At 49.4% G+C, this 16,931-nt stretch overlaps 1 protein-coding gene across 1 annotated transcript in view; it reads left to right on the top strand.

The window, feature by feature from the left end:
* Positions 1–2,675: 2,675 nt before the first annotated feature.
* LOC118235361 (putative uncharacterized protein ENSP00000383309) overlaps positions 2,676–16,931 on the top strand; it is a 17,785-nt gene continuing 3,529 nt past the window's right edge. The window contains exons 1-2 of the mRNA XM_035432595.1: positions 2,676–2,722; positions 3,476–3,872. Coding sequence (XP_035288486.1) covers positions 2,676–2,722; positions 3,476–3,872 — 444 coding nt within the window. The remainder of the gene's footprint in view (positions 2,723–3,475; positions 3,873–16,931) is intronic.

The raw sequence follows: 16,931 nt of genomic DNA, 5'->3' as shown, positions 1-16,931 counted from the left end.
CGCTGACTTCCAGGAGGGCCTGCCCCTGCGAAATCCCACTCTTTTTTTGAGATTACACGCTTTTTAGCAGCGCTAACGGGCTAATTAGCCAGCGTACGTCCTCATTGCTAGCGAGGGAACTCGGGGCGATCCTCTCTCCGCCGGTCCACCGCAGCCCCCCCCCCGCGGCTAACGCCAGTCTGCACCAGCGGGGAGAACTCAACGCTCCTTCTTTCGGCTCTCAAACGTTCACGGACCCCGTGAAGAACAGTTCAGTTACCGGCAGACGGCCGGCTGAAAGAGCGGAACGGACCTCCGCGCGGCGGCTAACGACGAGACGAGCGTCTCTAACGCTGAGCCCCTAATGCTGGGCTCTAACGCTGAGCCGCGGGCCCCTTCAGGGGGAGTTCTGACGGCGCTAATGGGCACGGCGGCGAGGAGAGACGGCGATCGCCAGCGGCTCAGACTCTCTTTATGATGGATATTGCGAGAGAGAGAGGGAGGCCTGTATCGACAGGAGAGAGAGAGAGAGAGAGAGAGAGTGGGGGGGAGAGAGAGAGAGGGAGGCCTGTATTGACAGGAGAGAGAGAGAGAGAGAGAGAGAGAGGGGCCTGTATCGACAGGAGAGAGAGAGAGAGAGAGAGAGAGAGAGGGGCCTGTATCGACAGGAGAGAGAGAGAGAGAGAGAGAGTGGGGGGGGGAGAGAGAGAGAGGGAGGCCTGTATGGACAGGAGAGAGAGAGAGAGAGAGTACATACTTTGTACATACTTATTGATTTACTTCTGTTGCTGTTATTGTATATGCTGTTATTTGTATATATTGTTACATTTATCATTATTATTTTAATATTACTCTTATTTTACATATTATATATGTATGCTTTGGCAATAAATATGTCTGTATTTCATGCCAATAAAGCAACTTAAATTGAAAATTGAATTGAGAGAGAGAGAGAGAGAGGGGGAGAGAGAGAGAGAGAGAGAGAGGGGTGTGTTTGTGTGTGTGCATCTGCTTGTGAGAGGGTGTGTGTGCGTGTCCGTGTGTGTGCGTTTGTGTGTGCACATGTGCTTGTGCGTGCTCATCTGTTGTTTTTCTCGCAGCTCTGAATCACGCTGAGCATTTCCCATAGATCTCTGATTCTGTTGAATCTCAGTACCGTGTGTTTCCCTGGATTCAGAGACAGAGCCGTCTGTCAGCCCATCCCGCGGTGAGTGATGTTTTCTGGGCTGTTTGATTATCTCCTCTGAGGCGAACTGTGACTGCTCCAGAGATGATGCTGCACCGCAGTTGCATACGCACATTACACATGAGGAGCGGGTAGTTCCCTTCCCCGGGGGCGTGGGTGCTGGTTTTCCTTTCCACTAATTACCCCGAGCTCCACGACAGCAGCTTACTCCAGTGGATCAGATCCCTTAAACCCGCTAACCCAGAGCAGTCTGTAGTGGATCAGATCCCAACAACCCGCCAACCCAGAGCAGTCTGTAGTGGATCAGATCCCAACAACCCGCCAACCCAGAACAGTCTGCTGTGGATCAGATCCCAACAACCCGCCAACCCAGAGCAGTCTGTAGTGGATCAGATCCCAACAACCCGCCAACCCAGAGCAGTCTGTAGTGGATCAGATCCCAACAACCCGCCAACCCAGAACAGTCTGCTGTGGATCAGATCCCAACTGTCCGTTAACCCAGAACAATGTACACTGGATCAGATCCCAACATCCCGCTAACCCAGAGCAGACTGCAGTGGATCAGATCCCAACAACCCGCCAACCCAGAGCAGACTGCTGTGGATCAGATCCCAACAACCCACTAACCCAGAGCAGTCTGCTGTGGATCAGATCCCAACTGTCCGTTAACCCAGAACAATGTGCACTGGATCAGATCCCAACAACCCGCCAACCCAGAGCAGTCTGCTGGTGCCATTCTGTCAAAAAAATGTTGCTTTGATGTTAAATGTCAGGTCATGCAAATGCATGGGCTAATTAAACAACCCACGTGGGGTACAAGCATTTTTCAATATTTTCAATTTTTCAATTTCAATATTTTAGTGATTTCTTTTCTCTTTATTTATGAGCCGAAGTTTGTGTGAAATACTAAAATGGGTTTGGGCCTTCTTAGCCATCCCCGATCACGTAAACCCTGGAGTATGTCATATATAATATTGTATACTTTAAGCACAGGAGTAATTTCCTACTGTTATACATCAAATCAACAGGCTGCATTATGTACACAGGATAAGACACACTTTTATTCCTGGATTGGACTGAAATTGGAACAGAGTGTTGTGACTCTCCTGAAATTTACACAGAATCGGTACTACAGCGTCATTTCTCCTGAAAAATTGTGTGACTTACATGTCAGCAGCCAAAACATAACAAAAATGCAGGCATGTGGAAAATTCATGCAGATTATTTTATGATTATAATTTTCAGGTAATGAACCTCCCAGCAACCTGTCTCGCAGTCTGTTCCTGCGTTGTCTGAGAATGGCACAGTTACAGCGCTGCATTTTCGTGGCAAAAAAACACGATTATAAAAATCTGTCATCGCTAAAACTTTTTTTTTTTTTTTTTTTTTTTACCAGAACTTCTTGTTTGTAACTTTCACTCAAGCTAATTTTTAAACTACAGAGGTGTCACTTGGCGCGTTTCCGTTCTACTTTTTTTGCCGAGATTTCAGACGGGAAACTTGCGCCGCTATGTCTCGCTCTGCTATTGTTTCCGCCGTCGCGGCGCGTGGAGGAGCGTAACTCTTCCTCCCTGATTGAAACACGCGTTTTATTCCCTTTTCACAGACGGGTCTCTCTTTTGTGTGTCGTGTCTGTTCGGCTGCTTGAAAGGCCCGGTAATTACGGAGACAGACGCACATCCAGGGTGTAATTTGACAGGAAGAGAGACGTCTAAAGACACTGATACGTTTCTGAACGGCTCGGCTGTCGCCTGAACCCGAACGCTTGCGGCGGCGCGGCTGATGATTTGCGCGCGCGGTTTTTGGAAGCTTAAAAATTCCGGAGGTTAAAGCACGCTCGCCACTGCTCTTGATCCTTCGCCACGACGATAACCTGTGCCGGTTCCACCCCCTCGTTACCGTAGTAACGCACGCATTTCCGTCTCGCGCTTGGACCGTGAGCATGACACACACGCACACGCACACACGCACACACACACACACAAACCACAAAAAAATATGATCTTCTAATGGAGAAAAAAGTTTCTGGACTGCTGATCGACGATTTTTCATTTCTCGCGGGAGGTTATATGTGTTGTGATTCAATTGGGTTTAGTGAGGTGTAGTGCAGGGGTAGGGGGTAGGGGGTGGGGGTGGGGGTAGTTACCGTTTTAAGGCTGTCTGGGCTGTAAACCAATCGGGAGCCTCGACCCCCGCCCCCCCCCCGCCGTGTGTCACTCATTCGCCGTGGTGTTGCCCAGATAAAGCAGGAGTAAAATAAGGAAAGAGCCCTCCGCTGGTCAGACAGCACGCCAGCCCTCCGCTGGTCAGACGGCACGCCAGCCCTCCGCTGGTCAGACGGCACGCCAGCCCTCCGCTGGTCAGACGGCACGCCAGCCCTCCGCTGGTCACACGGCACGCCAGCTCTCCGCCGGTCACACGGCACGCCAGCCCTCCGCTGGTCAGACGGCACGCCAGCCCTCCGCTGGTCACACGGCACGCCAGCTCTCCGCCGGTCAGACGGCACGCCAGCCCTCCGCCGGTCAGACGGCACGCCAGCCCTCCGCCGGTCAGACGGCACGCCAGCCCTCCGCTGGTCAGACGGCACGCCAGCCCTCTGCTGGTCAGACGGCACGCCACCCCGCCGCTGGTCAGACGGCACGCCAGCCCTCAGCAGCTGCGTGAGGCCTTTCTGCCGAACGGCATGGAGTCGCCCGGGCCCAACTGCGTGGGTAACCGAAACAATCAATGGCACTTTAATAAACAGCAGTGTGCGGTGTCACTGCCGGGGGGTGGGGGGCAGGGCAGGACGGGTGTGTGGGGCATAAGGGGTGAGGGAAGAGGGGGATTCGGCGCTCAAAATCGTGTGCAGATCAATCTCCGGGGCACACCCCACCCCTGCTTCCCCCCCCCTCGCCCCCCTCCCTCCAGGGAATCTGACCTCCGTAGGAAGCATTCTGACACCCCCACACCACTCCCCTCTCCCCGGCTCGTGTCGGCACGGAAACGAAGTGTTCCGCCTCTCGGGTTGCATTGTCCCCTGTGACCTTGCGGGAGGGGGCTGTCCATTACACACACCCCCCCCCCTCCACCCCCACCTCAGCCTATACACACACACACACACACGCGCTCCGGTCACAAGCCAGCAGCTCCCCCCCCCCCACCTCTATCCTTTCACAGGTCACCGAACGTGATTGTGTTCACATCAAATAAAGGCACTCACACTAAAAAGAAACACTGCTGTTGGAAGGGAAGCTGGGGGGGGGGGGGGGGGGGGCGAGGAAGAAGGGGGGGGGGGGGTTTCAATTCCTGGACCATGGAGGGGGGTGGGGGGGTGGGGGTTGTGAGGGAGGGGTGCTAGCAGGGTCTCGGACATCAGCGGTGATCTGAAGACTGGGAAGACTGAAGGGGGGGGGGGGGAGGGGGGATTTCAATCCCTGCACTATGGAGGGGGGGGGGCAGAGGGGGGTGTGGGGGGAGGGGTGCTAGCAGGGTCTCGGACATCAGCGGTGATCTGAAGACTGTGAAGACTGAAGGTGTGGGTGGGGAGGTGGAGGGTGGGGGGGCGGGGGGGGTCAGGGGAGAGGCACGCCACCGGACTGAGTAACCTTATCGCATGTCTAATGCCCGCACATTTCCCTTAAATGGAGCGCGCACCGCGCCGCAAGTGAAGTGGCTTCGGCCGAGCCAGTCGGTAATATCACACCTATTAAAAAGAGGCTCTTCCTTTGTTATGACCCATTCAATCCTTTTAACGGAGCTTTTACTGTCTTTTCCCGTGCCGGGGAAATTAAAAAGCGCATTAAAAAAAGATGTCGGTCATAGAAATGTCAGCGGACGTACAGCAGGATAATGTTTCACATCATTCCCCCTGATAGCACACGCGCGTGACACGCGTTGGTGGGGCGTGACACACAGCCACAACACATCGAGGGGACAAAAGGGAGACAACGCGTCAGCTAATGACTTAGTAATGCTGCATTTGCTGTTCGATATCTGCCGCGCAATTCCTGTGCTCGCAAGTGCAGGTTTGGCATTAGACCAGCCTGGAAATCTATTTGCTGTTATTACAGTGCGCCACGGAAGCCTGGGGTTTCCATATTGAGGAATTCATTTGAGCCTACGCACAATATGTGCTGCTGCAATTTGCTGTACGTGCTCCTCTCAACAGTGGCCTCCCTGGCTAATTACGCGAACATGTTTACTTATAAACATTTCTGTCGACGTACTGTCCGCAGCTGATTATTTATTAGCTGTTAATAAGCGCTTATTAAGCATTTATAACTGCACCTCATGATGAGTGCATTCAGAATGACACAGGTGGAAGGGCCCATTGTGATCTTACGTGGAATCTCAGATGATGATGTCACAGTCCACTGTGGAGTCATGCTTGCACCCCCTACTGGCTGCTTGAGGGAAGTGCTCACCAACAGGCACCTTGGACTTTTGGAGTATTGAACGCAGGAGTGTTATTAATGTCTAAGCTTAGGGTTGGGGATTAGCAGTACTCACTGTACCAGTTTTAATATGTAAGGCGTGCGCGCACACACACACACACAAACACACACACACACACTCACGCATGCTCACATTCTCAATAACACATAATATATATATATATATATATATATCTGCAGAGCACAAGGTCCAAAGCTCTCTGTCTGTGTGCGTGTGTGTGTCTCCATGTGACCATGTTGAGTGTTTCTGTAATCTCTCTCTTTCTCTCTCTCTCTCTGTCTCTCTCTCTCTCTCTTTCTGGCTCTCTCTCTCACCCAGTCAGTACTCCATTTACCAATAATAACCAGTGTCCCTCTTTGGATCAGACAGCGATTCACACATCAATCGGAATCATCTGCATATTGCAATGAAGTTAATTTACCTCTAAATATCAAGAGGATAATGACAACAATGGACTCTGTTAAAAAATAACCACATTCCCCAGAATTGTTTCTGCAAATGTCCTGATTTAGGGAAAGGAACATGTCCACCCAGCAAAGCCGGGTTATGGAAACAGTAATGCGTGGTATGTAGAAATAAAAAACAAACAAATAATGTGCTTTTTCAGAAGAAACATTTTCCTAAAGAGTCCTGTCATTTCCTGGAAATTTTGTTTTTATCTGTCTGATACGTGGTACTTCGAGCACAGACTTCCATCTGACTATTTTTCCCATTTATTTTTTCTGTACAGAACTCATTACATTACTTATTTCAGTCCCTAAATTCAGTTCAGGTTTTCTCTAAATAAATAAATAAAGGTTATCTCTTGTTGTTGCTCCGTTATAAGTGCGTCCACTGAGATGGGGAAACATCCTTCACCAAATGGATTTATAAATACAGAACCCGTCTTTTTGATGTCCTTGTTCTTTTTTTTTTCTTTTTTTTTTCAAAACATCAAATACAGCCATCCCTGTATCTAAAGAGTTGAAATGACAAATGCATTCTGCCAAGAACCTTGAGAGTATGATGTGTGTTGGTGTAAACATTATGGTGGTATACGGGGACTGGTTCACAGGCCAACAGCACATTACCTGCCAGCCCTATTGTGTGCTAGGTTTTGTCGAATTAAATGGATAAATTCTACACTATTCCTTTTTATACATTTTATATTTGGTTTATTTAAGGATGGCAGTAAACTTCATGCAACAAGGTCTTGGTAAGCAATGGTAATAGGTAAATAGAAAAGGAAGAATAAAAATTTAAAGAATTTAAAGGAAAAAAATTGTCAGATACTCCTTACCTACCAGTAATTTAATACTGCAAGAGAACAGCAATTTTAATTATACGTTAATTTATTTCACTGCCGTTACAGTATCCATGGTATCTGCTTAAGACAAAATTAATTCACTCACTAAAAAGATTGTCTCTCTCTGCACTGCAGATCTCCCACAAAATCTTTGTCAACATACTTTCTGTTTAAATTTAAAAAATTCCTTGAGATGAGGAAGGTGAGGATATTCTTCCTCCGTTCTCTGTTTTGCCCGACTGAGGGCTTGCTTCTCGCCCTCAGCTTTATTTTTATTATTTTTGCTGCACTCCGTAAGAAAACATTACTGTCTCTGCGATGAGTATTTAAACGGTGACTCTGTCTGCTGTCGTCCAAACTGATGAAGTGATTTCATCGCCGACTGCAGCTCTTCATCTGGCATTAGTTCAGCCCACAATGTACGGCCGTTCCACCAAATGAGCACTCGTGGATTATTACATTAAGGTAATGCATTTTAAGTGCAGTTTCACATAAGTCACTCAGTGGCAATCGACTGCCCCTGAAGTGGTTTCTTCCCCAAAGCCTGTTCTCAAAAAATCTGATTTTGTGGCACTGACCAATGAATGCTAAAATTTTGGCTAGAAGAAAAGTGTCTTTTGGTTCTTTCTCTTTCCCCTGAAAACACCATGGGACTGGGGATCTTTGTAAAAATGACCGCGGGCAAAAGTGCATTTATAAGGATCTATTTTTTAAAGGGCCAGACTCAGTTGCATATATGATGAAGTAATATATTTCACAGGGCCAGAATGCTCAGTTGACCTTTCCCCCAAAGGCCCAAATTAGTTTTCTTCATTCCCTCTGGAAAACGTCCATTTGTGAAACATTATGTGACATCCAGGTTACAAATGGGTCAATAAATGAAATTAACCATGATTTATAAGCTAGAAATAGACAATTCTTTGGAAATCAAAAATCCTGGACGTAGTTAATCTAGACAGATTGCAGAGGTGAACAGCAAATGACGCTAGTCTATTAATGGAATACAGCTTTAAAAAATAAAAAATAAAAATATCTGGCTAAACAAAGGTAAAGTGAATTATTTACACCCCTCACACACTTCTGAGAACTTCGCTCACCAGCAGAGCAGCTGAAGCCAATTCCCTGGCGTGTGAAAATCAACCAAAAGAAAATCCTACCGGTTTAATTCTTGCCTGGAACAGTGTTCTGCTCCTAATGTGAATTAAAGATGAACAAATGACCTATTAACATGAAATTATGGCAACGCAAATTAAAAAGCTTGGGGAGAGCGAGAGAAGACCGCACAAAGACGCTCGCTGGGCTACGATCACAACGCAGCGCTTCAAAAGCTCCCGCATTTCTCACGCTTTTACTGAGCTTACCCTGCCAGCCGTGCTTCTCTTTCTTTACAAGACTTACCCCCAGAGATAATACACAATGATTACTAAAGTAAACAATCATCTTCATGTTCATAATCTGCCCTAATTTAGGGTACAAATATTCACAGTCTAAGTGCATTTTTAAATAGATATTATCGTTATGGAAATGGCATGCAAATACTGCAAGGCGGATAGGTGCATTATTGCTGGAAGTGTTCCAGGTGTAAAGACGTCCGCTTTTATTTATCTAGTCTTCTATTGACCGAGGGCTGGGGTCATGTTTCTAGTTTTCTGAACACAGGGGGGGATTCACCTCGTTAAAGAGATGAGTACATCCAGCAGATAAAAAAAGCAGTCCTCCATGGACCTCACCATCACCTAACACTGATTAAATATGGCTTATTAAATATATCAAATATTTTAAAATAAATGCAAACTCAGGTGTGCATATACAGTATATCCAACAGCAGGGGTGGGCAGTTCCAGTCCTGGAGAGGCTGATGTGTTTTCAGGTCTTTGTTTCCACCAGTTACCCTGGTGGCTAAATGAGCTAACTGGCTCGATACACCACCACTGGTTCATTTGTAGATTAGAGCACAGTAAAGCGTTTCATATGGGGACACAAGAACAGTCTTCGGCTGCCATTCATGCAAGAAAACAAGAAGTGTAGCTGAAATGCCAGACGGTGTAAATGTTATGGCTAATTAAGTAATTAAGGCCAGAAGTTGGAGTGAAAACCAGAAACGGATCTGGCCCCCGTTGCCCACCCCCCCTCATTGCTGATGTTTGGAAAAGAAAAAGACTGTCGGAAAAAAAATCAACAAAAAAAATGTTTAAATCCGAGCACGGTTTTTTTTCACCCTGGATGAAAATCCTCTTCCTGCTGCGGCCTTGGAGTGCTGTGGAGTGGGTGTGAGTCATTCGACATGAAGGCCCGCGTCCTCTGCCCCGTCCCTCTCACCACCGGAGGGGGTTCGAGTTGAGAGCTCGGGCCAAGCATCAGATCCTCTCCTTCACGGCGGCGGCGGCGGCGGCGGCGGCGGCGTTTCCCGCTCTCCTCAAACCCGGCTCTTTCATTACCGCCCCGCGGTGTTGTGGCTTGTTTTTTATGTAACCGCACTCCTCCACCTCCGCTCTTTCTCCCGCGCGCACGTGTGTGAGGGTGTGTGAAGGTGTGAGGGTGTGAGGGTGTGTGAGGGTGTGTGAGGGTGTGTGAGGGTGTGTGTGTGTGTGTGTGTGTGTGTGAGGGTGTGAGGGTGTGTGAGGGTGTGTGTGTGTGTGTGTGTGGTGAGGGTGTGTGAGGGTGTGTGTGTGTGTGTGTGTGTGTGTGAGGGTGTGTGAGGGTGTGTGAGGGTGTGAGGGTGTGAGGGTGTGTGAGGGTGTGTGAGGGTGTGTGTGTGTGTGTGAGGGTGTGTGTGTGTGAGGGTGTGTGAGGGTGTGTGAGGGTGTGAGGGTGTATGAGGGTGTGTGAGGGTGTGTGAGGGTGTGTGTGTGTGTGCGTGTGTGTGTGTGAGGGTGTGTGAGGGTGTGAGGGTGTGAGGGTGTGAGGGTGTGTGAGGGTGTGTGTGTGTGTGTGTGTGTGTGTGTGTGTGTGTGTGTGAGGGTGTGTGAGGGTGTGAGGTTGTGTGAGGGTGTGTGAGGGTGTGTGAGGGTGTGGAGGGTGTGTGTGTGTGTGAGGGTGTGAGGGTTTGTGTGTGTGTGTGTGTGTGTGTGTGAGGGTGTGAGGGTGTGTGAGGGTGTGTGAGGGTGTGTGAGGGTGTGTGTGTGTGTGTGAGGGTGTGTGTGTGTGTGTGTGTGTGTGTGAGGGTGGGAGGGTTTGTGTGTGTGTGGGTGTGTGTGTGAGGGTGTGAGGGTGTGTGAGGGTGTGTGAGGGTGTGAGGGTGTGTGAGGGTGTGTGAGGGTGTGTGAGGGTGTGAGGGTGTGTGAGGGTGTGTGAGGGTGTGTGAGGGTGTGTGTGTGTGAGGGTGTGTGTGTGTGAGGGTGTGTGTGTGTGAGGGCGTGTGAGGGTGTGTGAGGGTGTGTGAGGGTGTGTGAGGGGTTTTCGCCCGACGGCGCTCGAGTGACCCTTGTGAACGGGTGGCTGGTACGGCTCGGATCGTTAGCTAGCGCCACGGCCGGACCGCATTGCTGGAGAAGACGCGGCTCGCTCTCTCTCTCTCTCTCTCTCTCTCCCTCCCTCTCTCTCTCTCTCTCTCTCTCTCTCTCTCTCTCTCTCTCTTTTCCCTCCGCTGAAACACTCTTGGTGTGTCAATACACTCGACCTGTAGGACCGCAGGTGGAAAACCTGATCATCTTAAATCACAAAAATGGAGCATGTTACAATATACATCAACATATAGTAAATGGACTGAATTTACTATATGTAAATTTATATAGCACTTTTATCCAAAGCACTTTACAATTGATGCCTCTCATTCACCCATTCACACACACACTCACACTCACCCACCAACGGTGAAAGGCTGCCATGCAAGGTACCAATCAGCTCGTTGGGAGCAATTAGGGGTTAGGTGTCTTGCTCAGGGACACTTCGACATGCCCAGGGCGGGGGATCGAGCCGGCAACCCTCCGACTGCCAGACAACCACTCTTACCTCCTGAGCTAATGTCAACCCCAGTGTACACCAATGTATGGTCACATACAAAATGTATTGCTGCCATCAAAATGTTTTGTTATTTTTTGTATAATTCAAATTCAAAAAAATTTCAAACAGCAGTATTGGTTTTGTTACTCTGAACATAAAATGACAGACTAATTGTTACACTACCATACACTAATAATTTTGCTGCTTCAGCATATATTAGGCTGAGCTACTGATGGTGTCCTGTTGTGACCTCATATCTTAAAGAGTTCTTTTTTCTGGAATAAAGACTTCTGGTAATAATGTAGAAGTGATTCTATACTTAATGACACAGCTGTCAGACTCTTCAAGATTTTGTTCTTTTTAATGCAAGAACAGGAATGACAGTAGCATCAATGTTGAGATCATTCTAATCACATGCAAGACAAACTAAAACCTCTAATCCAAAATTGAGATCTTTCTAATTATCCACAACACAACCTGAAACCTCTCCTTCAAAGCTGAAATCTTTCTAATAACGCTCAAAACAACCTAAGACCTCTAATCCAATGTGGAGATCTTTCTAATCTTGCACAAAACTACCTAAAACCTCTCCTTCAAGGCTGAAATCTTTCTAATCATGCTCAAAACAACCTAAGACCTCTAATCCAATGTGGAGATCTTTCTAATCACACACAAAACTACCGAAAACCTCTCCTTCAAATCTGATCTTCTTCTGAGCATGGACAAAACAACCTAAAACCTCTAATCCAAAGCTGAGTTATAACACAAAACGACTTCTTCAAAGTTGACATCTTTCTAATCATGTACAAAACTCCCTCATACCTCTCTTCTGATACTTCCCTAAAATATGAAAGCATTTGATCGGGATTTCGCTCTGTGCAGGGACTTGCTCCAGGGTAATGCTCCACATGGCATTTGAACCTTCAGCTCCTAAAAACACACAGCAAAATGTTCAGCATTAAAACAGTCGATCAATCTGACGGGAGTCCATTTTACTCTGAGGGTGTACATGCGATCCCAGTTAGACTCGTACAGTCTCTGTTAGGGCTGAATTAACACAGAAAGCTTTACTGTGCTTGTCCATAGAGCCATGGGGACAGGACCCAGACTCTCCATGCCACAGTGCTCCAGCACGGCGCTGGCCCTTTAAGAAACCGAGCCATCGCACTTCCGCCTGTTCCCATGGCAGCTGGCGGCACCATTGGCGTTCCACAGGCCCCTCTACAGGCAGTGCATATGCTGGCCAGTAAGTCCCCAAATGGCAACCCTTTAGCATCACACTGTGGGGAGTTTGGGGGTGGGGAGGGGGGCGCACCTTGACCTGCCTTAAAGTTAGGTTGGGACTGGACAGCAGGGGATGCTGCAGGTTGGTTTCCCTCCCGCCTGTTTTTTTGCCACCCGCCATCTTGCCTCACCGTGCCAGTCGCCCTCGCGGATTAATAGCGGGAAACGGCTGCCGGGCTGAGCCGTGTTCCGACGCCTCTCCTGCTCGCACCCGTCCGTCTGCCAGCCCGTGTGACGGACTCTGCCCTCCCTGCCAAAAACCCACGGACGGGGTCGGGGGGCGGGGGGGCGGGGGGGGGCACGGAGCCTGCTTACGGCGAGGGCCACATTGGGCCGCCAGATAAAGATGGCGGTAAGGCACCGGGAGCATCCCGCCAGCCGAAAAACCGCCAGCCGCGCAGGTTTAGCGCGCTCGCGTAGCGGCGCGTTATCGCCGTGGCGACGGCAGGAGGACACATATGGCACACTGATGATAACCGCTAATGCCTCCTCTTTTTCTCTCACCTCTTTCCCCTCCTCCCTCCTCCTGCCTTCACACTCCTCCCTGCTGTTGTTTCCTCTTTGGGGTGGGGGTGGGGGGGGTGGTGTTGGGTGGGGGGGGGGGGGGGGTTAGACTACATTGGTTGTCTGGGCATCCCTCCCATTGGCCAGCAGCCAGAGGTTTTGTCTAACAATTGGAAACAAAAAAAAAAAAAGCCACAGTTCCTAAAGCTAAGAAAGGTAACTTCCCAACAGTTAACTTGTAAAGGTGGAGGGGAGGGGGGGGGGGGGGGCAATTACACGGGATTGTGGGATACCACCTCCTGCGTAAGCCTTTTTTTCCTGGACCGCTTTTGGATGGGGAGAACGCTGTGCTGGACGTTCTTCGCATTTGAAGTGAAACAAAAGGCTTCAGCGACAATAGCGAGCTCGCGCCGTGAATGTCAGGGCCATTAGCAAAACTGACACGCCACCGAGTGTGGGAAAAAAAGATAAACAATGTTGTTTTTTTTTTTTGTTTTTTTTTTTTTAAACAGACGAAAAAACAGAATCTGCCTCTTGTTATTGTGTCCCTTGCTGCAGCGAGAATGGCAGATTTTAAATGCCCAGCACCAGGGTCATTTGTTAAGCTAATCTGCATTTTTTGTACATCTGCTACATATTCAAACATGTGTAAATCACACCTCCGTGGGCCTTTGGAGTCTCTGGTGATGCCGTCCCTTATCTGGTGCCCACCCCCCATCACCCCCATTACATTATATTACATTACAGGCATTTGGCAGACGCTCTTATCCAGAGCGACATACAACAAAGTGTATAACCATAACCAGGAACAAGTATGACGAAACCCCTAGAGAGAAGTACCGGTCCAAGTGCAGGGAACAACCGCATAGTTCAACTTGGACCCTGAAGGTTAAACTGATTAACACTAACACAACGAGAACGGCAACAACGCAGTCTATGGAAAAAATACAAGCAGTAGTTAAGACAGTTAATGCACCTAAGTCAGTTAATGCACCCCCCCCCCCACCCCTTATTTCAACCCCTCCCCCCCAATTCTGGTAAAAATGGGCATGTGCTGAGACGCTAATACGCTAACTGTCCCGCGGTCACAACGCATGAGCGGCGTTCCCTCTCCGCCGAAGTGGGAAAACCGGGAAAACCGGGAAAACATCCGCCGAGGAGAATTCCCTGAGAAAAAAAAAAAAGAAATGGACAGAGAAGCAGAGGAGACACGTCTGACTCGGAAAATCCCTCCCCTGAATAACGCTCGCGTACGGGGTGTGAGGGATTTCATAATTCAATAATAACGTGCAGTTTCTGCAGGCGGAGCTCAACCGGCTGAATTCAACGCGGCGACACCCGATGACCTCATCGGCTCTCGCCATCAGCCTGTCGGCTCGTCCGCGCGTCTCCGGGCAGAAGAGGCTGCTTGGGGAAATTTAAGCGACTCTGAGGGGACGTCCACCACCCACCCCCCCCCCCCCCCCCCCCCCCCCCCCCCCCCCCCCACGCCTGAAGTGCCTGAAGCGTCTATAGCAACATCGCTCGGAATCTCCAGAGAGAGGCGGAGAGACAGCGGGAGTCGGGAACGCCGAGCGCTCCCATTATTTCCCAATCAGCGGCCATCTGCCGCAGCCGGAATTCTGATGGGGAAACAGGAGAGAATTCTTCACCCAGGGGCCACGTCTGCACAAACCAGCGGGATCTGCACAAACCAGCACAAACCAGCAGGATCTGCACAAACCAGCAGGATCAGCACAAACCAGCACAAACCAGCAGGATCTGCACAAACCAGCAGGATCAGCACAAACCAGCACAAACCAGCAGGATCTGCACAAACCAGCAGGATCTGCACAAACCAGCGATATCTGCACAAACCAGCACAAACCAGCAGGATCTGCGCAAACCAGTGAGATCTGCAGCACAAACCAGTGGGATCTGCACAAACCAGCACAAACCAGCAGGATCTGCAACACAAACCAGCGAGATCTGCACAAACCAGCAGCATTTGTGCAGGTGAGCAGGTCTGCACAATTGAACTGTATCTGCCCAAATGAGCAGGTTCAGGGCCAACAGACAGGACCCTTGTAAATAAGCAGGATCAGCACAAAGCACCTGGTAAAGCATCAGGCCGCGTAAAGTGATCTTTTCAGTCATAATAATAAACAGAACAGAACCATTTTAAATTAGAATGCTGGCCACGGCTCCTTCACCTGACCCCGTCACGCGCGCCTCCTCCACGCCGTCGCATTTTAAAACAGAACAAAGGGGCCGGCGGGGCCTGTTTACCACTTCAATGGGGTACCGTCCCGCGAACGCCACAGTCAGATCTTCAAAGGGCCCCAAGGCCGGCGTCCCCCCCCCCCCCAACCCCCAATCACCTGGAAGTCAAATACAGCGCTTTGCGAAATGCCAGCAATAATTACAACTGTGAAATAACCGTCAAAGCGAGATCGCCACGGCGACGCCGACCGTGAGACAGACGGCGCGAATGAACGCCCGGCGAATGGGCTGCTTCGCTGCTCGTCCTGGCATTACCCAATCACGGTCCGGGATGTTAACCCCGCCTCCCCCCCCCCCCCCATGCCCGATCCCATTCCAAAGGGGGGGGCATCCCGGACAGGGGAGGTTCTGGAAGCGTTTTAAACGCTTTAACATGCAGGCGGGCAGTTCCCGTTCCCGTTCCGGTTCCTGGTGCACACAGACACCCCCTGATGCCGAGAGAAGGAAAAGAAAAAAAAAACCCCAAAAACATTCACAGAAAAACATGACAAAGTAAAACCTCTTCTAAGCAGAAGCATAACATCCGGAGAGGATTTAAAAAATAAAAAATTAAAAAATAATACACCAACGAGATAAGACAGGATGATTCCAAATTCTGTTAAAAGAAGAATTTAAGTAAACCCGGACGTGACAGCCGCCATACCCACAGCCTGTTCTGCGGTGATTCGGTTTTATAATTAAGTGGCGTGTTCCTGTCTCACGTCCGTTTAAGGCTTGCGGGGGGCCTGCTCCAGTCCCGGTGGCACACAGAGATTTGTGTCATTTGCGTTTATCCTGCACCAGCAGGTGATTAAAAATGAAGCCGAACTTAAACTGAACACGGAACCCTGTTCTCTCTCCTTCCTCCTTAACTGTTCATTAAATATGAAAAATCTATTTTCTTTTTTTTTCTCTTCTTTTTTGCACGGACAGAAAACAAGCGTGGCATTTCATTTTCGTTTATTATGAGAAAGGACCTAATTGAAAGTACAGATTGGATCTTGTTTGTGCTGCGAATGAGGAGCAGTGGAACAGACTGGCTAAAACCCAGGAGGCATTTTCCCAAAAGCTGATATTTTTCAGCTCAACATCAGTTTCTAATGGATAATTCATCTGTTCACCACGAATGAGTCATCAATGCTAACAACATGTGCAGGAAAAGGTCCAGTGTAAAATCGACTCTTCCTGTACTCTCACACTCATTATAAGACTCATATGTACTCTGTAAGAATTGAATTAACCCTGTACATTTTACTGAGTTCACACACACACACACACACACACACACACACGCATGGACATGTGTACACACACACACAAATACACACTCATACAAACACACACACACACACACTCATACAAACACACGCACACAAACACACACGCACGCATGCACACATGCAAGCACACACACACAGTACAACCAACAAAATACTGACAAAATGACTACTGCAGAGACGTTGGCTAGCCGCAGTTAGCCCTTTTAGCTTTTAATATTTTATCCCACTGTTTGAGTTTGAGGCAAACCAAGGTTTCTCCAGGTGGTAAATGCCAGACGGGGGCAAGTTTTTATTGGTAGCGGGGTAACAGAACGCTCCTCTGAAGCCTCTTCTCATAGCATAAAGTCCCTGCCCCCCCCCCATACCACCCCCCCCCCCCCCCCCCCCGCCCTCCCCCGACCCTTCCCTGAAGCAGGAGGCTGTTTTTGCGCCATTAACCGGACGGTTTTTCCGCCGGTGATTTTAATAAAGCCCGCCGGACGGGTGGGTGTGACTCGACTCCCGGGTCGAGGGGAACGGAAGGAGGCGCGGGAGCGCGGCGTAACTCCGGGCGGGGCGCTCAGCCTGACAAAAAACAATTATACAAATAACCTTTGCCTGCGATACCCTATTTCCCTCATTAGTTTAAGTGCTCCTGCCTTCAGCCATAAAAGTTGGTGGTGGGGGGGGGGGGGGGGGGGAGAAGGGGGGGTGGGGGGGGGGGCAGAGCGCGTTGGTTTCAGCCGTCCTTGGTTCGTCTCATAATAAGGTTGCTGCGTACGGACGACGCCCGTTCAGAAGCTGACCCTTCACA

The sequence above is a fragment of the Anguilla anguilla genome, chromosome 1, assembly GCF_013347855.1.
Source record: "Anguilla anguilla isolate fAngAng1 chromosome 1, fAngAng1.pri, whole genome shotgun sequence".
Taxonomy (NCBI): domain Eukaryota; kingdom Metazoa; phylum Chordata; class Actinopteri; order Anguilliformes; family Anguillidae; genus Anguilla; species Anguilla anguilla.
The sequence above is the reverse complement of the archived record's forward strand: the minus strand, read 5'-3'. Positions and strand labels throughout refer to the sequence as shown.